At 44.6% G+C, this 25,790-nt stretch overlaps 1 protein-coding gene across 1 annotated transcript; it reads right to left on the bottom strand.

Annotated features, from left to right (window-relative positions):
- Window positions 1–212: 212 nt before the first annotated feature.
- ccnd2a (cyclin D2, a) lies at window positions 213–25,374 on the bottom strand. The gene is made up of 5 exons (XM_086109081.1): window positions 24,844–25,374; window positions 23,292–23,507; window positions 20,824–20,983; window positions 10,450–10,598; window positions 213–4,008 (listed from the first exon to the last, which is right to left on the bottom strand). The coding sequence occupies exons 1-5, from the start codon at window positions 25,036–25,038 to the stop codon at window positions 3,835–3,837; spliced, it is 894 nt and encodes a 297-aa protein (XP_085965207.1). The 5' UTR covers window positions 25,039–25,374; the 3' UTR covers window positions 213–3,834.
- Between the last annotated feature and the right edge of the window lie 416 nt (window positions 25,375–25,790).

The following is a 25,790-nucleotide window of genomic DNA, read 5'->3' as shown; positions in this document are numbered from 1 at the left end:
AAAACATGCACGGCAGGTTATTGGAACACTGTCTAAATTGTCCCTAGGTGTGAGTGTGAATGGTTGTTGTTTTGTCTGTGTGTGTTCCGTGACCGCTGTACTTACTTTGCAGTGCTGTATGCTCTCTATTGCACACACACACACATACACACAACTCAGGAAACATGTTTGTAAAAAGGAAGCGAGGCAAGGAAAAGAGCAGTGAACTGATGTGGTGTCACACCCTTTAAAGCAGAAGTTTATTGAACAGAGGTTGTGCAACAGACAGTTGAGGTACATGATATGGGATCTCGTGGGGAGGGGGACGAGTCAAAGGGAAATGTGCTCCACTCAAACTTCCAGATATCACAATATTTATGGGTCGAAATGACAAGTGTAATACACACACGCACGCACACACACGCACACACACACACACATAATCTCCGATTTCAACCCAAAATATGTCATTCCCGCATTGGGAATCCATATTGGCGGACGTTCAGGGTGATTGTGAGTGAATAAAGCAACAAGTGTACTTTGGCCATCATAGCAACGCTGTTGTAACCTCTGTCACCCACAACATGTCAGATGTAGCACCAACAAGAGCAAATGATGCTAGAACACCCCCAGAAATGTTGAGGACCCCCCTCCCCTCCAGTACGTCCAAGTGGAAGGCAAACAGCGGCACATCCACAAAATGCAAATTTGTTGTTTTTCTATTCTAGTCCAGGCTCCCTAACTGCAGAGGTATCGATGATGGATTGGTTGGTTTGTATGATTATTTTGTATGAAGCCAGTCATCCTGAGGTACAGGACATATACCACCGATGCAGAATGTGACTGAAGAAAAAGAGCAAAATAGATTCAAAAAGGGGGTAAAGGAGACATGCTATCTAAGCAAAACATCAAACTGTACAAAGAACATTTCCAGTCGAATACTCATTTCATGTTCTTCTATCACCTTCTACTTCGTTTTTCTGAATTTATCTCTTAAGCAGTAAAATAATTATATTATAATACAAATGTTTATAAAATAGCAGCACACTCAAGTGACACATCACAACTCTGTAATGTTATTTTGTATAAATGAAACAAATTCATAGCTTTTAGCAGCGCAAAAAGACAACAATAACTCAATAAAAATATTGACATTTTTTTTTTCTTGATGTCTTCACACCTCCTCTGTCCTCTCTTCACTTTGGAATACAGTATCTCTAAATCTTAGAAAGAAAACAAAAACCCTTTTGTGGGTCTGGTCACCCCATAAAATATATCAAACACAAATTGAAAGTGTGGTCTCAATATATAACACACGCAACAAGACATTGCAGGAAAGACATTAGGTTTGGGTGAGAGCTTACATCCGGCAGAGGCAAAATGAAGGAGGGCAATTTTCTCCAAACGGGATGTTTTGGCAAATCAAGTTGCCAAAATCAAAATCAACACAAAAACATCCCCACATTTTCTTCAGTCTGACAACAAGCAATGTCGCTCAGGGAAACGAACAAAAACTCAAGCACACGTGAAAGTCCCAAAAAACGAAAAACACAGTCGTGTCTCTCTGCCTGATGAACCCCCTCGTCGATTATTCGAAGCAGCAAAGCTCAAAGAGGACTGAATGACACGTCGCATAGCCTCACACAATGTTGTCGAACATTTCTGCAATTTCAAGCCAGCACCATAGAAAGTGAACAGCCACTAATACACACATCACTTGCGGTGGTTTGGAAACTTAAAAAATAAAATCATTGGCCTCTGTAGAACATGTGCAAATATTGGATGTTACGACCACCCGAGCACCCGAGCGCCGCCCTGTGTGACACGACTGTGGCTGTGATGCAGATAAATAGAAAGAAATATTCAAGTACAAAAAAAAAATAAATCATGACAGTGTAAAGGAAAGCCACAGATGAGGCAACTGTGTGTCTTGGCCTTTGTTTTTGTTCCAATCCTTGGACATGGACAGGCTCCTTGGGTCAAGTTGGTCTTTGTTTGAATCGGAATGTTGGTTTTGATTGGAATGTCCCGTTTTATGTTTTTGACATGAGGGGGTGATTGGGAAACCAGCCCTACAAAGTAAACCAAAGGAAAGGATACAAATAACAAGTAAAATGAAACACCCACCCACCTCCAAATCACCACCAATTCATTTTGACGTATCTCCTGGGGAGCATGTTCTCAAAGTGCTTTGCCATTGAAATCGGATAGGGAGCTGAACACGGCCCTATGCGGGACTCCAGATGCATTGACAATATCTTGTACTCCTCCAAGGAACAAAAAGGAAACTCATCCTCATATGATCTGGTAGCCTTAGTTCCTCATTTAGCATCCATGTAAATGGAAACCAGTACATTATTTTTTTTCTAAATTCAACTCAATTACCTGTGTTATAGTACACCTCCATAAAGAGAATTTGAATTCCACCTTATTATCCTGCTCTCAAACCTCAATCGGGCGCTTTATTCGTCATTCAGCCACTGGCTGTATACATCAGCAGCAGGCTCCCGCGTCGCGACACCCTTCGCCATTCGATTTCAATCATCCATCCAAACTATCTTTTCTCATTCTTTCCACACCCTGTGGCCTCCCTTCTAATGAGCACAGGAGTCCCCGCCCCCCAACCCCCATCCTCCTGTCTTTTGAGGCATTGTCCTCTTCGCTGTTCAAATGTGCTCCGAAACGCTTCGTGCTGGAGAGTTCTGCACTTCCAAATCCTCCATTGACTAAAGGAAACAGTAATACCACGTGACAATATGTGGTCATATATCATGAACAGAATGGCAGTAATACAACAAAACGTCTCACGTGACCTGTGAGGCTGAGGTCATTCAAGACTTTTGAAACATGCTCGAAGAAGGGCTCCGAGTGAAGTGAAGGTCCCTTCACTCAAATGAACTCCGTCTCATTCATAGCCCGTGCAGCAGTTTATTGCTGGCCAACAACAGACCTCGATACACTGCCAATGAATGAAGGCAGTGACATAGCATAGATGCCCGGTTATACTGATAGACAAAGTATGTATGTAACCTCGGCCTGATCCATCGTCTTCTAACATTGTAAGTGCCTCGCGCCCTAGAATGTTTACTGCTAATTTTCGATACAGGATCCCATTCAGACTGCGCACACATATACACACGCACATGCTGAGGCACGCCGAACCCACTAGCTGACCCACACATACAAGCAGCCTGACAAAGGAGCTTATTGATCTTGACTACTCAAAATATGTCCAATAATATTACGGCTAATAATAATTACTACAACTACTAATGATGATTCAAATTATCCTGTCGCACCCCTGGATTTGGGACCCACCAATGTAACGCATACTGTTGTCGAGGCTTCCTCTCTACATCTCACTGATGGTCAGAAGATAACATGAATATATATCACAATAGAGAGTGAGGAAAAATAAACAAAACAAAAAAAAAAAACCTAGGCCCATACTTTGCTCCCACGAATGCAACTTTCTGCCAACCAGCTATGGTTACAATATAACTTAATGATCATTCTATACAATCAAAGGCAGAAAGCAAATATGATTGGTTTCCCTTCTGTATATCCAAGGCACCACGGAGCAGTATCGTGCCCCAAATCTGTTGCTTTTAGATTTAAAAAAAAAAAAAAAAAAAAAGTAGATTTCGTGGGCAGGTGTTTTTTTTTTTATCTTGAACAGAAAAATCTACAAAAAACTAGCAAGCATTGTTCTTTTTCTTTTAAAGGGCTTGTGTTTTTAGCATTTTGTTTTTTGTTCTTTTTTTCTGCTTTTAGGAAAGTTTTTTTTTCTTCATGATTCATATTTTTTTTTGTTGCTGTTGTTGTAAATCCTGCACAATGAGGCCCTCTTCTGGTTCACAAGTTGATGTCACGGACGTCTGTCGGGGTGGAGGACTGATCCAGCTCTTCCAGGCCTTTACTGCTCGTGCCTCTCTGACTCTGCTGCTGCTGTTGCTGCTGCTTCCGGCCCTCGCGCAGGCTGCTCTCTAACACACGCTCGATCTGCTCCTGGCACTCTTTGAGGACATCCTGTAACGTCACAAGAGAGACACGCACATTTAGAATTCAGTTGACAAAGCAAAGAATGAATCATGTCTATCATAAGTTTTTAGAATCTGGAACCACATTCTGTTTTAAAAATTCTGTCCCAAAAGCTGCAATCTAATTTGTTTTCAGATCAATCGCATTCATATCACTATATCTATCTGAAACATCTGACTAGAATGTATTCATCTTATGTCCAAATGGCTGAACATGAGCAAAAGTAGAGTTGTCCCCCCCAACCCTGCCCAGAAAAAAAAATTCGCAACTGAACTGGCAACCCAGAAGCCGCATGAGGACTCAAAGTGGCCCTCGAATAATTAAGGATTTCTTTTTCTCTTACAAGACCGCTGATCAGCTTTAATTTGTCACAACAGTGTCCACCAATAGATGGCAGACATCGCTCAAGACAGTACTTGGTCTTCAAAGAGAGGAGCAGGTCCTGTCAAAATTAGGTCAAGAAAATTGTGTGAAATAAGAAAATTATATTGTCACTGAATTTCTGCCTAGTTTGCTTGCAGATGCTATCAGCCATCAAAGATTTCAACCTAAGTTGCCATTACAACTGCTCAACCCGTATTGTTTTGTGTTTTTTGTTATTGTAAAGTGTCCTTGGGTGTCTTGAAAGGCGCTTATAAATAAAATCTACTACTACTACTACTACTACTACAACACCAAAGACTAAAGCACACACACGGCAATCCCCAATCACCCCACAAGAACCGTTGACAGTTCGTTTAAAGTGTATGAACAGCTACCAAAACATGGCATGATCAATACTCAATAGTGCTACCAACGCGCATGGTGGCTAAAGTGGATAAGCGGCTGTTGTAATTATCACCGGTGATGCAGAGGAGACCCGATGGATATAAACTTTACTGCCCAAAAACTGCACTGTTGCACAGGTGAGTGAGCCAGCCACTTAATTTGGAGATTTTGCATGACATGCAGGACGAACATATGGTAGTATAATATTAAGTCCGTTTATTTTTGTGAAACCGTGCACAAATTAAGGTCTTGTACTTCATGTTGGTATGTGCCACCTTTCAATGGGAATTTTGATGCAAATGAGCCCTTTGCTCAGGGAAGAAATATCACAGTATGTGGTTATATATGCATCTTTGCTTCAAAGCATTCATCGTTGAGGAGTGGATCTTTGTATGCATTTGAGTACGAATAGATATTAAAATACTATTATTCTGTACATTGCTTGAAAAAACAACAACAACAGACATGCACAATCTTGCTCGATATTTAAAATGGCATTTTTGTCACACTTCTGGTGAGGAAGTGCATGGTCCTATCCAAAAAATGGTGGCCCCTTCCATCGTTTAATTTGCCCATTCCTGCTTTAAAGGGTCAAAAATGCTCAATAGTCAGAGATGAAAGTTGACTTTTCTGAAAATCCCGGATAAATAAACAAAAAAACAAACACACACACACACACACGTGCGCGCGGACACACACTTGGCCGATCACGCATGAATCAGTTTACACAAAACGCTATTCAAATACCCGACATTCAATGACTAATCTTCCTTTTGTGTGCACACGTGCACCCTTTGTGGCTTCCGTTCTCGACGAAATTTCGAAATCTCAGAGAAATGGGGAGGCCATGAGAATGCGAGGCGAGGGTATTACTGTTGTGGCAACGCCACTCAAGCTCAGCGAGCCTCAGCAGTAGATAGTCGTAGTCGCTGCTCCCTGCTGTGCGTGCTTCAGCGCGAACATGTACGCAAGCGCGTCTGTTGATTTCAACCAATCAGCGCCGACGCAACGACGACACACACGACAACAGCTAAGCTAAACTAGCCGAGACGACACTCGAAGTCGGACGGACACGTTTTTCTGCCAATCTGTGTGCTTCCCTTTTTGTCCAAATATATTTTTTACGACAACTGTCTTGTCCACGGTGTCTTTTATTCGTTCCATTGGGGTTCAGCAAGTGTGTTTATAAAGAGACAAAAATCTCTTCACTGTTACTAGTGTTAGTGTCTCAACATGGCTACGCTCGTGAAAGCAAAACAACTAACTCAAACGCGTCTTCGTTCAATGTTGTCAACTCATATCCAGATTAATTTTAGGCAAATTTTCCTCAATTCTCTGGAGAGATTTTCATAAAAATTGAAAAAACCCGGAATTCCGGAGGACTTTCATCTCTGAATAGTAAAACTAGTGGAAGAGATCCATGCTCCACCAAGTTGACTGAAAACCAAAGATTTAGCTTTCCAAACCGTACCACTTGGCTCTCTCTTCCAGCTAGTGTGCCAGTGTTGCCCAGGGAAAAAATTGGCCTCCACAACTATCTTTGTGAATGACAAGAATTTGGGGGCCAGGGGGTCTGTATGCCAGACATTATAAATGATCACAGACTTCCCAGCAACTCCCACAAGCAGTGGGGCTGAGGGGCAGACACGATGCAGATGCAAGCATTACGTCAGCCCACCGGGGTTGCGCACCGAACTCCGACCTTACAGTGCCGCACACGTACACGACCTGTGCCTGCCTTCTTCCCCAACCATACACCCAACTATTCGCCAGTTCCTCAGCCATTCCCAAGCGTTGAGAAAACAGAGGTAGCCTTGACAAGGACGTCTGAAAACACAGGTAGTACCAAAGCTATGTTAATCACATCCACCTCCTGTGGGAGCACAAAGGTGGTGCCTTTTTAACGAGAGCCAGTCCTTGTGCCTGCCTGCCTGCCTGCGGGGGATCCATGGGAGACCCGTTCGGTTCGCCTTTCACCATCAAAGGCGCTCGGGCAATGTGAGAATCCACCTGGGAGAGGAGCCTTTTCAACAGTCCTGAGCCCTCATATCCGTCTGTGATGGCTGGTCCACAGTGGGGACGGACGGGAGGGGGAGGGATGCCTAACTCTCAAGACGGGGTGCTAGTGCTGACTGTTGAATTGATTGTTAGCAGAAGAATCCCACAGATGTTGTATTGACATTGCTGCAGAAGCATTTGTTCACAATTGAGTGCGCTCATGGCGAACACTACCTTCTAGCTGTGTCAACAAACAAAAAAAAGTTCCTTGTGTTCATTGTACCTAAAATGGAGTGCACCACTTTTTTCTTTTCTTCTTTTTTTTTTTAGAAGGCTGCAGCTAATTTAAACCTGAAAAGCCAGTGTTATAGCTTCAGAGCCCGCCAGGGCAGGAAGAACCAACACATAACTCAGAACAGAGTTGCTCTTCGGGAGCTGCACATGGCTCACTGACAAAAGGTCATGATGTCAAAAGTCAAACAGCACAATAGATTACAGGCTAAAACATGCATGAGACGCGTTGATGAATTATAGTCGTACTTATTTATGCCTATTGAGGTTTTGGGGGTTTTTTTTTTGGTAGATTTAGGAGCAGCTTGACTTAATTGCCACCACTGAATCTTATTTCGTCAACACTTGTGGTTAAAATCCAGGAATATGGATTTGATTTGGACTCAGTCAGATATGAAGATAAACCGACGAGCGTCCATCCTCTGAGGGGACCACTAACATAGCCGTCTGCACAAACATACCCGATGCACCAATCAACATGCCTCAATGGTAATAAAATCTCAATTCCTGTGAGAATATTAAGCAAAGCTCCAAACATGTAAAGCAACTGCCTGTGTTTTACCGCAAGAATGCACGCCTTCATTCTAATAAGACACTCTCACAGTCTCCGCAGCAATCTCGAGCGGCAAGTCCAACGACTTGCCAAGCCTTATAGGTTTTATTTGAGAAAGTCTAATGACTTCAGCGTGTGACTACTGGAAACATTGGTAGAGTTTTCAGGGAAGGCCGGAGTGCTTTCATAGAGACGACCAACAGTGACCAAGACTTCTGAAGAGAGAGCGCACTAGGGAAGCATCGTGTGGCGCTGCCTCAACCTGGACAGCACATGATGGTCTCATATTCCCGCCATGTTGTTACAGTCCTCAAGCATTCATCATATTGCAACAATCTGTCTGTGTGACAAGGCAAGCACATTATTCCTGGGCTGCCTTTGTGACACGAGCAGCAGGGGGAAGTCATGCAGACAGACAAAACCAAAAGGAAGAAATGTGTGAAGCCATGGAATGCGTTTCAAGCCGAATATACCACACAAGGCTGGATGGTCAGAGCTGGAGCGAACATACACAACACACGACACACTTATCTCAAGAATCTTCCAGAAAGAGGCTGACAGTGGAAATCCTAAGTATAGAAAATGCCATCATTCGTTTTTATGTGGCCTCAAACAGCTCACTTTGCGAAGCATTGATCTTCCAAAATAAACACGTTTCGCTTTGTCGCAAACGACAGCGCTTGGCTACCCAGTCCAAAAAAGTCATTAAAACAGGAGGAAAAAGGGAAATACTTTTCAACGAGTGACTGAAATCTGCGTCTCCAAGATAGACCACCTTTGTTGTGCAGTAACTGAATTTTTTTCTGATGACATCTTTCTTGATACATCACTAACAAAGCCACATGTCACTGAGGGTTTGGGAAATGAACATTGCGTTCTCGTCAGGGCACGGCTGTATTCAAGTCCACCTTTGTCAAGTCCAAATCAAGTCCGACTCACAAAGTTCCAAGTCCATATGAGTTCAAGAATAAACCGTCAGGCAAAAATACTATTTTCACAAACACAAAACTCTATGCTCAACATTCTTCTCAGATGACATTTCAAAAGCAATGTTACTTTAAAAATGGTAGTCAATCTCAGGGGAGAGACAAGGAGGAGATTCGGCACCTGGGAGTAGCAAACTGCACCAAGCAGCGAGAGGCGGCTAATGAATGAACATGAAAGCATCACTGCGGTGGCTTTTGCTGTCCCCGATTCCCACCTAGCACAGCAGGTGTGTGTGTGTGTGTGTGTGTGCATGACTTGACACACATTTTTCCAGCAGCCCAAGGTGGTGACTGGGCCTTGTCACATTTCCATTGGAAAACCGCAACTTGTGGATACCGCAGATGCCAGCAGGGTGCCAGGAGGCAGCGGCCTCAACCATGATGCCATTGGCAACAGCGGCAGCGTTGGCAAAACTTTCCCCTCACACTTGGCCTCTTGAGCTAGCTTTAGCCATACCCGCTTGCTGGCCAAATACAAATACAGAAAGTTATGCGTACGTTTGGAGTTTGTTTTGAACCACCGCCCTGGTGACTGCAGTCAAAATTGTCATTGAGGTAACCCATAGGTGTGGCATAGGACAATGCCATAGATCTGCTTTTGCCAACGATCTCTCTGACCGTCTCAATGACTACATTGGAATGTTGTCAAAACAAATACTCAACAAATGAGTGTACGTTCACGTTTTTTTTTCAGCTGTGTGGTCTGATGCAATTTCTTGAGTAATTTTACAAACCAAAACATACCCAATATGTTTACTTTTGGCTGGCTCCTAAGCAGTTTATACTTAAGTCCCTCATATATGTTGAGTTAGGAAAGGTGCCCTCTGCTTTGCCTCCAGCCTGCGCTGCAAAGCACGGCTTGTCTGGACCCAGGAATGTGGGGAGTTGATCATAGAGCCATAGAGCAACTTAATTCCCACAAGTCCTGAACCGTGCAGTCTAAACACACTGAGGTCCTGTGCTGTTCGGTGCTAACTATTTGTTTTTCCTCAGCTGGTGAGTGGGACTTCACACAGAACACACCAGAGGGAGCCACGCTTTCCAGCCGGGATGCTTTGCGCAGCAAAAGGAAGAGGTGGGAGAGGCTTGATTGTCATCATGCAGGCCTGATGGTCCACCCCCCAGCCCCCCTTCTTCTCCTCAGAAGCCTTTTGGGCCAGGATTTAACAAACTCCGGTCGGGGCGACAGCTATCTGCCCCCGTGTAGTGGACACACACAAATTCTTGTTCCAACAGAGTCAACTAGTGCAAACCAAACGTCATTCTTGATTTGGGTTTTCCGCACGTCTCTGTGACCTTGATCTTACCAATACAGGGTGGACGTGTCGATTTCGAAAGTCCAAATAAAATTAATTTGGACTTCCAATGCTCCGTTTTGTTCAGTGCAAAAGAGATAAAGCACGTTGAGACTTGAGACTTCCAGCCGCCTGATGAATGCCAGGTATCGCTAAAGGTCCTGCTGCTGTTTGGACTCGTCTAACCCACCACAGCAACATTCCCAGGATTGTTTATATGAGGAGGCCCTACTCAGACGAAAACCTGCCACTTACTTACTAGTCAGGTTTCTGACAAATGTACAGGAAACAAACGTTCTCTTAGTTTGATTAGATCTCGTGGCATGAGTAAAAAAGACACGACGTAGTCAGTTGCTAAGGCTATGAAACTACATCCAATCCAAAATCATCATACTGTAATGAATCATACTGTAGTACGTAAGCGTGCTCTAATAGCATTCGCTGGTCAGATCTCGGCAGATGCATCTTTTCCTAACCACCGGTAAACACGGGCAACGACAACATGGGACTAAAATGAGTTTTGTTGATATAAACTCACCACTTCTGTATTTGTGATTTTGGCCAGAAGGTCTGTCAGACTGTCGCCCCACTGGGATTGGTTCACTGAGTCCAGCTGTAAGCCGCAGATTGCTGCCCCCACACTTCCTGTGGCAATCATGGATGGAGGGTACATGGCGAATCTGAAGTCTGTTGAAGAGGAAAAAAGCGAATTGAGTAAAGGTGGGAGTGATGCTGCTCTTGTTTTTCTGTGCAGAATAAAGATTTACGTGGAAAAAAAAAATCTGGGTTTTTTTTGTCACCCTTACCCCCCCCCCCCCCCATCCCCCCACCCCACCCCTTCAAAGGACATTTAAAACAGACTGGTTTATCTTTTAGTGCACAGAGAATATCATGAGCGATTTGAGGATTCCCGGTGAGTTGCATTTCTCGGGCCGAGCATTTCTAGTTCAACAAGTTGTACAAAAAGAAGCGTGCATCGTTACCTTAAACCAGGAGTTAAACAACTCTATTGAACAGAGGATTATGTATTCCGATGGTGTTGTTTCATTATTTTTAGGTTTGAATGAATATGATGCACAACAAAAAGTGCAGGGTGGGACAATGCCGTATGATTTGGTAATCTAGCAGTCAGTTGATAAATAATCCTTCTATTGCGCACAGTCTGAATGCAGTGCTCGCTAATGACCAGCAGCCTGGATAATGAGGGTTCACTTGGCTTGTAAAGGAGCTGAAAAGCAGCCGCCCTCCCTCACCTCCCCTCCAAACCCCCACTCCCTTTCCCCCAGGCCGGCCCCTTTCCTTCCATCTCCTGAGTAAATCGTGTGCTTGCTGAAAAAGCCCCATAGCGCTTGGAAAGGGAGGAATAAAGAGGCTCAGTGCCTCTGCCAATGCTCACTGCTGTAGGTCCTTTTTCCACGTGTGGTCACAGGCGTGCGTCTCAAAGACCAATAACCTTGTTAGCTCCCCTCACTGTCATTCATAATGCAAATGAGACAGCTTGTGAACGGGCCAGAAGCCCGAAAAGGCAAGGCAACTGGCATACAGGCGTGAGGGAGGGGGGCATGACAGAGAGAGAGAGAATCATAATCTCTCACGCCGCTATTCTCTCTGTACGTCTTGCTCAACTTCTACCTTTCTTTTTGGAAAGCACACAGCCCACTGGGGGGTGTGGGGGGGGGGTGTTCAACTGAATGACACACATGCTCCCCCCGGCTTTGTCGCGGCAACAGGCGGTGGTTTGCATTGGCGGCCCTCCTATCTTTTAGCATATTAATGGAGTGGCGGGCCAGCAAGATGGAAGGCAGAAGAGTGTGACTCCATTGTCCGGAGTCATCACCTCATTTCACCCAATTGAGAGACACAGCATCCATCCCCTGTGTGCCGATGGCAATTCAGCAAGACAGGCCGGACAAAGAGCGTGGCTGGACAGCGGAGGCGCGGGGGGTCAACAGCAAGAGGAAGATGAAGAAGGAGGGATGGACAGAGTGGCGACAAGGCCACGAGGAAAAAAGACTGGAAGGTGGTGGGCGTGGTGGGAGCGCATCGGGGGGGTTGACATCTCTGCTGCACATCACTCTCAAGTCTGTGTCCAGACCCTTGTGAGGTTTTCCAGGAAGAAAAGAGCTGCCCTCCAGTGACCCTCACCTCCTCTCCTTCCCCCACAAGCATGCCTCTGTTCCTGGGCCACCTTTGGGTTGGGCCAGTGGGCAGCGGGAGGGGCGCAGAGGCAGCCTGTGAATTAACATATTGCCATATTCAATTGCAAAGCAAACGGCATGCCATGGCTCTGAAGGAGATTTTTCTTCCTTCGTTTTTCCTCCAGCTGGAATCAAAGAGGTGGGCCCTTTGATAGGCGCAAAGGCAGGCCCTCACTGCCTTTTTAACATGCACAGCCAGGCGCTTTCTCATCGTGTGGGCTCAGTGTTGACAAATAAATGAACTTATTATACACCCCTGTGATGGTGGCTGGGCGGCTGCCAAAGGGGCCGATTTATTAAAGGCTATCTCGAGCCAAGAGGAAAGAGCACAACAAAGACCTTCGGCATTACATCACTGCTGTAAGAGTACAACTTTCTCCAGGGGGGTAAAGGGAGAAAGACGTACATGGATTTACACTCCATGTGATGTGAGAGCAGACTGACAGGCAAAGAATAATATACTGTACGGCGTGCGTGCACATACAGAACGCAGACAGGCGGCGTAGATGTAGTGTCGTTTTGTGGCTGAGCAGAGTGGCTGGCGGTGCGCCGTAAGCTGGTTTTCCGAACTCCTGACAAGACAACAGCGAACAAGGCCGCGCGAGTGCAGCCGATGCGGATCGACGAAGAATGCTCGTATTTTAGGGGCCGCTCATTGATATTCTTGTCGAGGATAAACAGTGTACGTAGCCGAGTGGGGACGCACGCCTCCGATGGAAAGCTCTGTGTAAGTGGCGGTGGCTGCCTCGTTTGGCCAGCACGCCTCTCAGTGCCTTCAATGGCCCTTTCTCTTCCTGTCTGCAACTCCATCCTCTCTGGCCTCTGGTCACATCAAGTCTGCTGCCCTACATGGCACACTCCTTGTGGGTGGCTGCAATGTATGCACATTCAGCTTGTAAATCAATGTACACTGGAGAGCTGAACACCAGCCATAAAAACTGGCAGAAAATCCCCAACTCTCTTCTCCAACTCCCCCTCTTTTTCCACCGCAATAAATCAAGGTCCTGTAGCGTATAGATGTCGTACCTGCGGACCATGTTTAGGAAAGGTGAAAATTAAACATTATTTTAGGATTGCTAAATCACCATTACCACCAATGCACCGTCATTCAAAACGCCCCTTGGTTTTTGAAAAGTTTCACATACAGAGCAGAATGTTGTCAAGCCTGTGTAAGCCGGGGCAGCTCACGGCAAAGCTCCAAGGTAAATCAACTACATACCGATTAACACCAACAAACTTGCTGCAGATGAACGGTTATCCTCATGAACATTTCATCAGGTCTCTTTATGATTAGCACAAGATACCACCACGATAGAAAAGCAAAGGTTTGGTCGCTCGCACACTAATGACACAGCATTGGGACATTTGACATGGGTGCAGGATGTCAAACACACAACCTCTGGCTTGACAGACAGCCACTCACCCGCCCGGTGCCAAGTGTTGTACCAAGCTCCTCTCAGTCTCCTCTTTGTGTATTAACTAGAGCTGTCAGTTTCGCGCGTTTTTATTGGCATTAATTTAAATGAATTTTAACGGGATTAAAATTTTTCTCGCGAGATTAACGCGGCACACGTCACAGCGGATGTTACGTTGCTCTATAAATAAACCAGAAACAAAACAACAAGCGCGTTGCATAGGTCCACGCACGTTTGTTTTGCCAGCCACGGCAGCGCGAGACACCGAAAACTGATACTTATAGAGTTTATGATTGGAAAGTTTACTTTTAGAAAGTTGCCAGATTGTTCCACAAGACCAAAAGTTACCTGTATCATACAGGTATATGATGTATGCCACTGACGCGATTGTTACTTGTTTGGAACTGTTTTGTGTGGAAGGTTACAGTGTTCCGTGTCCATATAAATAGAGCGGGTGGAGCTTCACTGTGTTGGTCTGACAGTGACGGTGAAGTTCAGCGGTGTAGTGGTAGCGACCACACTGAAAATAAAACGTCTTCAGTGTTGTCATCGAACCAAGTGTAGTCACCCGAAAAATTATGTCGACACAAAACCGTAGAGAGACTTGCGCGCAAGAAGGACCAAGAGAATCAACATAGCCTGACTGCTGTGTTCAAAGCAAACTTGAGAAAAACGAAGTATGCAACCATGGCTTAAATCCACTATAGGCTGAGTACTAGTTTACCTTAGATGTGCACTTTATAATGTTATATTGCTCTGTTTTGAGTCCATAAAAAGAGCTGTTAAAGCAGCTGTTGTGTGACAAAATATTTTTTTCACTGTTGTTGATGGACAGTAATATTGTGTGAGAGATTATGTGTGAATAACTGCTCCAAGTGAAAAATGTTCATGTAAAATTGAAAATCAAAATTGTTATTTCAGTAAATATTTGCATTTTGCACACAGAAAACTGATTCATGATTCCATGTTGATGAGAGCATTAAAATGGGGAAAAATAGGGCAAAAAAATATAAAAGGAAATTCAGAAACGATAAAAAATGCGTGAGTGATCACGATTAATTTTTTAGTTCATTTGAGTTAATTATGACAGTTGCATTTTTAATTAGATTAAATATTTTAGTCGTATGACAGCTCTAGTATTAACTAACTCCAACGCTCCCTTTCAGCGTACGCAACAGCATAATAGCTTTGCGTTCGACTAAACAGGCACAAATTTCACACTTTGTAAAGTGTGAGTAAATTCATCATGACTCTCACCAAGGTCAAACACGAATACTTCCAATGAGGATGTTGGCTTTTGAAGCACGGTAGTGAATGTAGCAGCATCCAGAAATAAATTCCCTTTGCGTTTCTGGTGTGAGTCAGATGGCCACATGGTTTCAAGTGGGTTGCTGACGGAGGGAACGCAGGACATGCGGCCGTGTGATTCATTTACTGTGTCACACGTTTGGGCGCAGGCCTCTTCCTGCTTCATCTGTTGCCAATGCGGCGGCACCGGACATGATCCCACATATCAAGGATGTGAGGATAATTTGTCGGAGGTGGTGGCTAATTTGTTCAGGCTCTGACGCATCCAGTGTGAAGGAGTTTTTTTTTACGATAACAAACAGCAGTAAAGATCGTTTCATTGACCACATCTGAGATGAATCATTCATTTCGTGACCAATTTGATGAGTGTCTCCATGCCGACGGCATTCTGGTCCAGTGAGATTGGCATCAAAAGACACATGATTCACTGAAAAATATTTGCACTGTTGCGTAGAAATTGCATGGGAAAATATTTGCCCACAGTTTCGCCATCTTGTGGAGCTAAAGGATATCCATGGATGAACATCTATCCGTCCATTTTCAACACCACTTATCCTGAACAAGGTTGCAGGGAGTTGCTGGAGCCTATCCCAGCTGACTTCGGGCGGAAATCAGGCTATGCTCTGAACTGGTCGCCAATCAGTCGCGAGCCGCATATAAAGACAAATAACCATTCACACCCACATCCACACCGTCACTGAGTGGCAACGGATTGCACACAAGTTAGCCGACTGTACCACTACACCAGGGGTGCCCAAACTTTTTGGACTAAAGATAGACTTTTTGATCAACCAACCTCCCGCGATATACACACGCGCGCCACGATGAGCGACAGCCTGACACGGAGGAATGCGGCACACTTTTGCAGCCTGTTAACTATCGTAGCGCGCATGTACCGTTTTACAATGCTTCTCTCGGCCCTCAAGATTCCCATTCTTTGCCCGTGCCCTCTGTGAATTGTACATGCTGCAATTGCAGACTGCTGAGCGCTCACAACGTCCGGTGACGCAGGTCACGCGCCTCCGTGGGTTAAAGATTTACCTGTTTTATTTTTTAAATACTTTTTGTGAAGATGAGACTGATAGGATAATTAGAGTGCAGGGTACATTACCACAAAAAAAATATTACTGACATGCACAAAGACACACAACTGGTTTTGTTTTTTTTCTCCTCTGCAACCCTCGCGATCTACCGGTCGATCGTGATCGACGTAATGGGCACCCCTGCACTACACCATCAGCGACTTTCCATGGAAGACCAATTTCAATTTAAAAAAATGGTATTAAAATGAAAACGAAACAAAAAACACGTTACTTAATTTACGTTCTGATACAGACAGCGCTTTGGTGTGAATTTGACCAGCTGTGTGATCATACTGTGTACGTTTAAGAATGTATTCTATTTCAATATAATGTTCGTATTTCTTGCACTCTTGCTGTCAAAACGAGCGAAACCCAATGCCAAATGTGTATGTCCTGCCAGTGAAATGGACTTTAAACAAGAAGGGAAAAGGAAAAGGGTGTCTTTGATCTAGTGAATCATTAGTTTTCCTCTGTCAAACCAACAAGTTAATGATCAAGTTACTTGACAGTTCAAAGCCACTTCCGAGCCCTTCCTTCCATTGGAGGAAAAAAAAATCATCAAATACCATTTCTAACTTGAAGAGCTTGTCCTCTGCCACTTGAACCACTCGTGATCTACATCCCAACATGCAGGACAATAGACTTTCTTTCACGGCCAATCTCCAGGTGTTGCATTTGATCCACATGCATGAGGATCCAAAACGTGCATACCATTACAATAAAGGCTATTGGAGTGCACAATTTAAAAAAAGGCAGCATAATCCCTACCAATATGGCCAGAAGACGAAGCTCAATAACCACAGCGGACAGTTTGGGGTGCATCTGTCTGCCCCGCGCACCCCGTCTATTCTCCCACTTTAGCCCAATTGAATAAGAATAGCCGAGGAAGCTGGGAGTGCTTGGTGTGCGTGTGTAGGAATGGAGGTTCATAATCTCCCTTAATGAGCTTGTTTCTGGGCTATTATCCGGCGGGCTGCCTGAGGGAAAGGCCGGTGTTTCCTATCAAGTGGCCCCGCGGCGCTGACCCTCACATGGCTCTGCATATGAAATGCAAGGGCCGAGTCTTTTGTCCCGCCTCTCGCAGTCTTGAGCAAGCCATTTGCATCGCCCTGAATGGACCAGCCAGTGTTATTAATTAATACAGAGCCTGCCTACGCCACCTGACAAAAACCCGCCGAGTGGCCTGAACGGAACTGTTTCATCAAAAGCGAGGAGCTATTAGGAAGGAAAAGCCTTCGTCTCCACTTCTCCTTTCTCCTTGTTCCCTTGAAGACATAGCGCTACGGTTTTATGTATGCCCCCCCCCCCCCCCAGACAGGCAGCGGCGGTGGGATTTGTGGCGGCTGGTGGGCTGAATGAAACGGGAAGGCCACAGGTGACCTGTTGTCGACTGTCTTGCAAATGTAAATCCTCTTGAGAGCTCCCCTCCTTGTGTCGCGTCTTCAGCTCTTCAGATGGGCTCGGAGGAAGCCTTTCGGGAAGATTCTACACCAAGATAACGCAAGATTTACGTCTGGGAACACTGAGCAAAAAAGGGTTTCGAATTCCCAGATATCTTCAGTGCATCGAATTGTTGACTCACTCGCACTCTTGTCTTTCTGCGTCCGGCCCTTACTACTCTCTGTTTGCCGAGTGCATACATAAATAAATGGTCTGTTGCTAATCCAGCACTATCTGCGGAAAGGCTCTCTCCGAAGACGCAATGTCAGGAGGACTCTGCTCGTAAACTCACTTCCACTCCCTCGATGAAGCCATTACGGACAAAGTGCATGCTGAGTCTTTCACAATGCTACTTTGAGAATAGGTACGATCGCTGACATGTTGTCATTACACAAGAATCTACACGACACAGAGGGAGTCGGCTCGTTTTTCTTTTTGATTCAGCCCATCGTTCACATTCACCCTCGCCTTTTTTTCATGGTGGCTTTACATTTTTTTAAAAAAATCTTCTATTTTACGGCTACGCAACTCTGCCTTGCTTAGAACGATGTCAGGAAAAGGGACAAATTCTCAAGGGGTGCGGGAGATGCATTCCTGTCTGAGGCCTGCCCAAAATGGCGCTATTGGTGGCATTAAGGAAGAGTGATCATGAATAATAATACATCATTCCTCCTGCCCTGTTGGAAGCTTCTCAGTTTTGAGGTGCTGCAAAAAGGAGGCGCATACCTCCCCACAAGGGAAAGCGCTCATGTCCTCCAGCTGTGGGCCACGTGAGGCATGGGAAGTGAAGAAGGAAGGCGATATGATAACGTGCAAAGCTCCTGCATCTTCTTCACCGCCATCTACAGATCAGGTTAAAGGCCGCGTGCCCCTCCCAGGCCTCACTTGATGTTTGATCTTGTGGGAACACTCCACCTCACAATAGCTTGCCAAGCCTCCACGCCTGTCCATCACTTCTCCCAACCTCGTGCCACATGGGAATGCTCCTCAACCGGCCGAATTTGCTTTGAAGTGTTACTGGAGGCTACCGGTGAGCCTCCAAAACACTGCCACATACCAGACTGTGACATGGCAGAAGATGAAGGGAGTCTAAACTGTGTAACATCTTCAATGACATAAGTTGAATTTGGAATACTTTCATCTTAAAGTTAATGCAGCTCACTTACATGACATCAGACCAATGAGCTGAGCTGTACTTTGATATGGAGCGCAGAGAAGAATACGCAGAAACGCGTTTACAACATGGGAACTGTATGCAGTTGCGCATTGCCAAGGCCACTTTGCCTTTTTTCGGCTCAGCTCTTGATGCCTCACGTTGGGGCGGCTGCTTCCTCCACTTCAAACAATATCGTGTAAAGCTGCAGAAACCAACTTGCATCGAACTCATCGGACATGCCAGAAAAGACCACCAATGAAGGGAGATGAGTCTCATGTATTTACTTTGTGGTCACGGAAAGGAGACACATTTTATTTAGGAGCACTTCAATTCAACAGCATATTGGGAGACTATGGCGTGCAACAATGGAACATAATAAGGATTGTTTTCCTCACTTCTCGCCACGTATCCTGCGAAGTAGTTTGACTAACCTGCTTGAGAGTAGTTCACGTTACCCTTGTGTCACACTTAAAAGTACAGTATATGCAGGGAGGGGGTGCAGTGGGGGGATTCACTTTTAAACCGTCCCCGTTCCTACAGTGGCACGGACATGTTCGTAAGTTGCAACAGGCTGTAGTCCATCACTAACCTACACGACGCAGTAGTAAAATTACCATTACAGTGAATAGTTCCAACAAAAATACCAACTAAAAAAAAAAATACAAATAAGAAAAACAATAAAATGTAAAAAAAACACTATGTCTGGCAGAAACGCAGCTAAACTTTTTTTTTAATATATAGTTTTACCACTACTGCATTTTTGGACCACATTTTAACTGTACAGCACTTTGAGTTGTTTTTTTATGTGTAAAGTGACATATAAATAAAGTTTGATTGATTGATTGATTCAAATTCTTAAAACACACTGAAATTATTAAAGCGCACTACTAATTGTAAACCAAAGTTGTTACAGTACACCAACTCTAACACTAAAACTAATATTGAAAGAACATTTTCGTTAATAAATAAAATGTCAACAAAAATGCTTTTGAAAAAATGAAAACTAACCGAATCTACATTTTAAGCTTACGAAACTAACTAAAACTACAGTTTGTTCGCAGGTTTTTTTTTATAAAAAAATAAATAATAAAGGACTATATGTGTGTGAGAGTGAGAGCTCGTTTTCAATAGGATCTCAGGCGGGACTGTGATGGCCAGCGGTGGGTGATTGGTTAAGGAGGTACAACCAGGTGACGTCACTTCACTTTGCTGTGACAACACAGCAACAGTCTTTGTTTGAGTCTAATACTTTATGTCTGTGTATTTATTTGCTATAAAAGATCAAGATGGCGCCGTAGTTGGCAGCCGTCAGCGAAGGCTCTTCAAGAGCTCTGTTTTTTTGTTTATGTATTTTGTTTTGTCATATGGTGTTTGTTGTCCTTCTCTTCAACCCACTGTGGACTGTTTTCAGCTTTTTGGCCACGATATTCGTCTAAGGAGAAGAATCTAGGCTTGATGGTTGCGCCTTCTCGGCAGCACGTGCGTACCAGTACTGATTTTGATTGGGAGGAATGTTGGCGCTAGTTGACCACTGCGCCTTGACAGTCCCGGGGCGCTTGTGTTTTTTTTTTTAAACGTATTTTTCACTGGATGGATGGCTGCTGGAGCTGAGGATCAGGCGAGAGGAGTGCCACCTTACCTCTCTGAGCTCATCCGCCCCTACACACCTGCCCGGCGCCTCAGGTCTGTGGACCAGACTTTATTAGAAGTACCAAGAACTAAACTGAGGCTCAGAGGGGATCGAGCCTTTTCTGTTGCTGGTCCCTCTCTCTGGAATGACCTCCCACTAAACATTCGGCAAGCCTCCTCGCTGCCCATCTTCAAAACCCTCCTCAAAACTCACTTGTATTCTTTGGCATTCGACTCAGCATGACTTAGATTTGTTCTTGGTTTTACTGTTTGGTGCTTTCTACCGCCTTTATTACCGATTTGTCTTACTGTTTATTGTGCATGTTAAATTGCTCCATGTACAGCACTTTGTATGCAGCGATGGCTGTTTGAAAGTGCTCTATAAATACTGTTGACTTGACTTGACTTGACTTGAGTGTCGCCGTGTCGTGCGGATGCGTATTTGGACTTGAGAATCAGCGCTTGGAATTGAAGGGGATTTACATGGGACAGTAAAAGTGAAGCATTTTTTTTTTCATCAATGACTATGACGGACGGGTGCCCAAGCCGCTGACGGATGATGCACCGGCAACATTTTAGAAATTGCCTACTTCTGATAGTATGCATCTGTTTTCCCACAGGAGCATTGCAATATATTCATGAGGCTATCCATGAGCAAGCATCTGTTGCTTGATTGTAACGTACCTGTGGCACACAAGGCGATGAACGTCTGGACATGTTTGCGTATAAGAGTCAGTTTATCCTCAGGCAGCGGCAGCCTCCTCACTATGTGCTCGATAAAGTCATTTGGCGTCACTGCTGCCAGGTTCCACTTCAACTTCCCCAACACCACCAGTTCCCATTCCTGAAAAAAGGAGACAACAGCGGATTGTGGAAACAGACGATGAGGACACAAAAATTAAGGGAGAGGAGACATTTACACATTTTGCCATTGTTCGCGTAAGTTATGTTTCTCCAGCAAACCCAATTTTGGTTTTTGCATTATGTATTTTCTCTTTCATACAACGTAGCGATTCAATTGCAAAAACTTCTTTGTAGCATTTAAATTTCCTTTATGTAATCTGATCTGACTTCCTTTTTCTGTCGAATCAACCCTCAGTTGCCATTCAAACAACCTTGCCTTATGAATTCTGCCTAGCAACAAGTGGCCGTGTAAACATGTGGCGTGTCTAACGACCAAAGATCTGAGCAATTCTCTCGTTCCACATTGCTGTGTTTCCAAGACATTCCAAATTTTAAAAGGTTTTATCAAATATAAATGACTAACTGGTTGTGTTGCCCATACGATTTATCGTAAGACTGTCTTCAAAGGACACAAACAGTGAAAGAGATAACTTCAGTTTTCACAGTATTTAGCCAATTGTTTTCATCAAAAAACTTGATCTGGTGCAGATGACAATTATGTGTGTGTGTGTGTGTGTGTGTGTGTATGTGTGTGTGTGTTTTCCAGCCCGACACAAAGAAACACAAGCAATGTCACCAGCTCAGGTGACCTCGCGACTGTGTGCTCCCTCCCTGCTTGTCTGTCTGGCATCTGGGACTTTCCTAAAGAGGCCCAGTAGAGGTTCCGCTGTGTGTGAGTGGAAGGGAAGGAAGACTGCGCATTGGGAAGAATCAGCATTTAATCTGCATTCAAACGCTGAAAGAAATGTAAAAATACTCTTAACCGGATTTCCTCCCACATAAACCATTAAAAGTAATTTGGAAAATCTCCGTAAACCCACCATTGTCAAGTGCCAAACAGACCTACAATTCATATGTAGAAATGCCTTGTACCGACACAAGACATTGCTGTAGCAGTATTTTGAGTCGGGGGAACACATGCTGCTGTCCATGTGATGGGACGTGACACTAGGTGTGGTGTTCTCCCGTCTTAGGGTGTATTGTTACTTTCACTTCCGAGAGCAGGAGGTGATTAATTGAAGAGTTAGTGACTAATTTAGGAAAACATTTAGTGGTTTGGCTCCGGACTACTGCCTTGTGACTGCAGCCACGAATGATATGATGGGACCATCATGTGAGCAACAAGATTTTTTAATGCATTTAAGTGCCTCTTCCACAAGTGCAGCTGCACTACAGAATTTGTGACCAAAAAAAAACCTTGCAACATAGCAGAGCTGAATGCTGAGTGGCAGGTTGGCCCCCACTTCCTTCTGCTACTGCCTTCCTATGGTCACACCTTCTCTCTAACATTGTGGTTCAATTTACAAGAAACTCTTACCAAAGATGAGGACCACAAAAAAAAAAAAAGAAGAAGCAATCACATGCACTGAGCAGCTGATCTCTGTTTCCTGTATCTGCATGACAGCCAAAATACTGCCTTATACAGAAACAGTGAGAGGAAGCATCAGGAAACAAACAGCAGAGGGCCTCAAAAGTTAAAAGTTAGACATGCTGTTTGATGGAGTGCACCTCTTTCAAATGCTGACCATATAGGTACGAGAATGGAAATGAGAGCGCTCCGTCGTCGAGCCGCTGGCTGCTTCAGGACCATCAGCAGCGTCTGAATGATGAAATCAGGCCTCTTTCATAACACGGATGGAATTGACGGTTGTTTACCGGGGAATGTTTATGTAGCACTGCAGAGCTTCGTTATCTGATGTGAGGCCTAAGTAATTGCTTTGCGCAGGTGACGGCAGCTGCGGATATCGCAGGCCTTCGCAAACGAATAATTGTTTTATCGCCTCCGACGAGCACGGTAATCATGTAAAGTAGAACCAGCGTGACATAACATGGCATCATATGCTTGTGCATCGGTGGTTATTTTGGGATGGAGGCTGAACTGTAAAAGGCAAACTTGGATTTCTCTGTGCCTCTCTCCCACTCTGACAGGAACAGAGTCAGAAGTTTGGCCGCCATTCAAGATGACCTCGTTGCTCTGCGTGTGCAAATATTTGCCGCTAGATGGCAATGGAGACCACTAGACAAACTTTAAAGCCCAGCCAGAGGGGTCTGTACAGTAAGGAGCCCCTGTGGAGCAATTCACTTGTGTGTGGATTTTGCGTTTCATTAAAACACAGACTGAAAGTGTACCCTGGATTACATTTTTTGGGGGTGCGGGGGGTTATAGTTCAAAACACGATGAAGCTAGGGGGGAAAAAAGTAGATTAAAGCATTGGTGTTGAGCAACTGGTGACTTGAATGTATCTTACCAGCAGCTCTTGTGGTCTGATGGAGTTATCTGTGTAGATGCAAAGCTTCTCTGCAGTTAATGGACGAGTCTCTTTCAATTTGGATGCAAGAAACATGCAAACTGCTCCCAGCAGCTGCAGGTTAGACTTTTTGGTAGGGACAACTGCTAGAAATCTGTCTAAGTAGTTCATGGCCAGGGGAAAAACTTCTTCCTCGCACTTCTGCTCCTCACAAACCTAAACAGAGAGAGAGAGAGAGAGGTTGGGGGAGGGGGGCACTACAATAAATACAATACAATACAATACAATGCAGCAATGTTCGGTGACGTCAAATTTGATTACCCAACACTTGAAAAGAATAAATACGCTTTAAATGTCATCTAAAGCCACATACAAATGCGATGACACTCGAAAGTTGGGGACCAGCCAAGAATTTGCGCTCGGTTCTGATCGATTGCGACATCACATTTAATCGACGTGATGATCACAACCAAGTATGAATTAAGTGTGAAACATGTCAATACAGTCACATTCCAGCAGTTCATTCACTAAGAAAATGAATTCAAGTCACAATCGAGCCGAGCCAGAAAACACCCAGCTCGTAGCGCAGCACGCGGAAACACTTTTTCTTCATTCGTCATGTTTTTCAAAAAATATTTAAAAATAGAAATAAATTGCCCGGATGAGTTTCTTTTTCACCATAATAAGCTTCAACGCCTTACACATCATACCCGACCGTTCCTATCCAAATTGTTCGAGTATTAATGCGAATAAAATGTCAAAATAAAAGTCAAGTCGCAAGACGCTGGGGTTGCGTGCGTCACCAGCGAGTCGATATTCACTTCAAAAATTAATTAAAAATATCCAGCAAATCGGAACCTGATAATATTGACATGAAAATAAAGCTGAGAGCCCCGGCAATGTATGTAGTTGGTTGTTAGTGAGAAATACATGAATTATTGTCGACTTTTGAACATAATTCCTGTGTGAGGCATTGCGAAGGGGGAATAGCAAAGGCGCAAATAAGGCCCTCGCCCTTCCTCCTTTCAAACAGATACCGCAAAAGTTTGCAACGATTAAACACACAATTTCTTCAGTCGGGGGACAGATAAGTACGTCCTGTGCTATAGCCGATGGATTTTAAGTGTTGTTATTGCGTTTATGACATTGTAAAGTCCTCTTAAAAAGCACGAGCGCTCCTGTAAAAAAAAAAACAACATGGCGAATGGACTAGCGCGGTGCTCGGCGAGTGCATACGTGTGCATGGAAATAGTCGGTCTATCTTTTATAAAATCATTAAAAATATTCAAACCAACCGCAACAGACAGCACCAGAGACACGAGCAGCAAACATTGACAATCGTTACGTATGGACGCTGAAAGCGGCGCAAAGACGAGAGACGCTAGCCGAGTCGAAAAGGCTGAAAAGCCCACATTTGCCTAAAAATGCCCATAAATCAACAAATGTAGCCACAAATGATTAGTCAAGTCCGTCAATGTTGCATGTAAAAGCAGTACCGAACGCGTGGGGAGTAGTTTAAAAGCACACAACGAGCTTTGTGTGGCGTTTCTACCTCCAACATCCAAGTGGCGACCATCCTCCTCATAATGGGCTTAATGTCTCTCTGCACCCCTTTAAAATACGAATATTGAGGTAGAAACCTCTCCTCTATGGTCAACAAGCTCTGGAGGACTCGGTCATCACAAAGGAGGTTCGGATCGGGACGAGCCCGTATATTCGTGTCCATTTCGAGGCAGAGCAGCTCCATAGCGTTTGGCTTAAGTCACAACAACAAAAACAAAACAAAAAGAAGCAGGATCACCGACTGGGAAGTGTGACGGAGAGCAAAAAAAACACACCGCGGTGGAAGGGAAAGTGTACAAAGGAGGCATAAAAAAAAAGAGGCGAGACTTGCAGGGGCTCCGTCAGCGTCGTCCTGCCTCTCGTTGTGGAGAACTTTTCCTGTGTGTCCCCTCAGTGCGCCTCTACTTGCATCAGGCGCATTTCAAGGCTGCGCCGCAGGCGTGCGCAACTGACGCAATTCACTTCATTAGCTCCGAGCAGCACGCGCATGGCTCTCGCTTTGCTTTCTTTCTTTCTTCTCTGCCATGCGCGCGCGCATCGCTTATATAGCTCAAATCCAACTTATGCACCGTTTTGCCTCCCAAAAGTCGAAGAACACGTGTTAAAATGGCTCATTATCTTTGGGAGCGTTGACTTCCATAGGTTCTTAAAAACTACAGGAAGGAACGTCATTTTATTTTAAGTTTACATTGTGACGAAAAATAGCCTACTTCGCAAAGCCCGGGTATGTATTGCCCAAAGATCTTTTTTTCAAAAAATAAGCTACTGTGTGGATGACTTTTTACAGTGATTGCGGTGAACAAAGAGGGGCTGCCATGTGCTTTTCTCGAGCAACACTTAGGGCACGAACCCCCCCCCCCCCCCACTTGTCTTCCTTTGTCGAAATATGGCACGGTGAAGCAAGAGGGTATATATATATATATATATATATATATA

Source organism: Hippocampus guttulatus, chromosome 4 (assembly GCF_054856545.1).
Source record: "Hippocampus guttulatus isolate MCC_2025c chromosome 4, RoL_Hgut_1.0, whole genome shotgun sequence".
Taxonomy (NCBI): domain Eukaryota; kingdom Metazoa; phylum Chordata; class Actinopteri; order Syngnathiformes; family Syngnathidae; genus Hippocampus; species Hippocampus guttulatus.
Note: the sequence above shows the minus strand (reverse complement) of the source record. Positions and strands in the feature narration are given on the sequence as shown.

What these genes read in the sequence shown, in the direction of transcription:
- ccnd2a (XM_086109081.1), bottom strand. Translation starts at nt 25,038, where the DNA reads ATGGAGCTGCTCTGCCTCGAAATGGACACGAATATACGGGCTCGTCCC. An exon ending in TCGCCACTTGGATGTTGGAG is followed by an intron (nt 23,508 to 24,843) that starts GTAGAAACGCCA and finishes CTCTCTGTTTAG; the next exon opens with GTTTGTGAGGAGCAGAAGTG. An exon ending in CATCGCCTTGTGTGCCACAG is followed by an intron (nt 10,599 to 20,823) that starts GTACGTTACAAT and finishes CCTCTTCAACAG; the next exon opens with ACTTCAGATTCGCCATGTAC.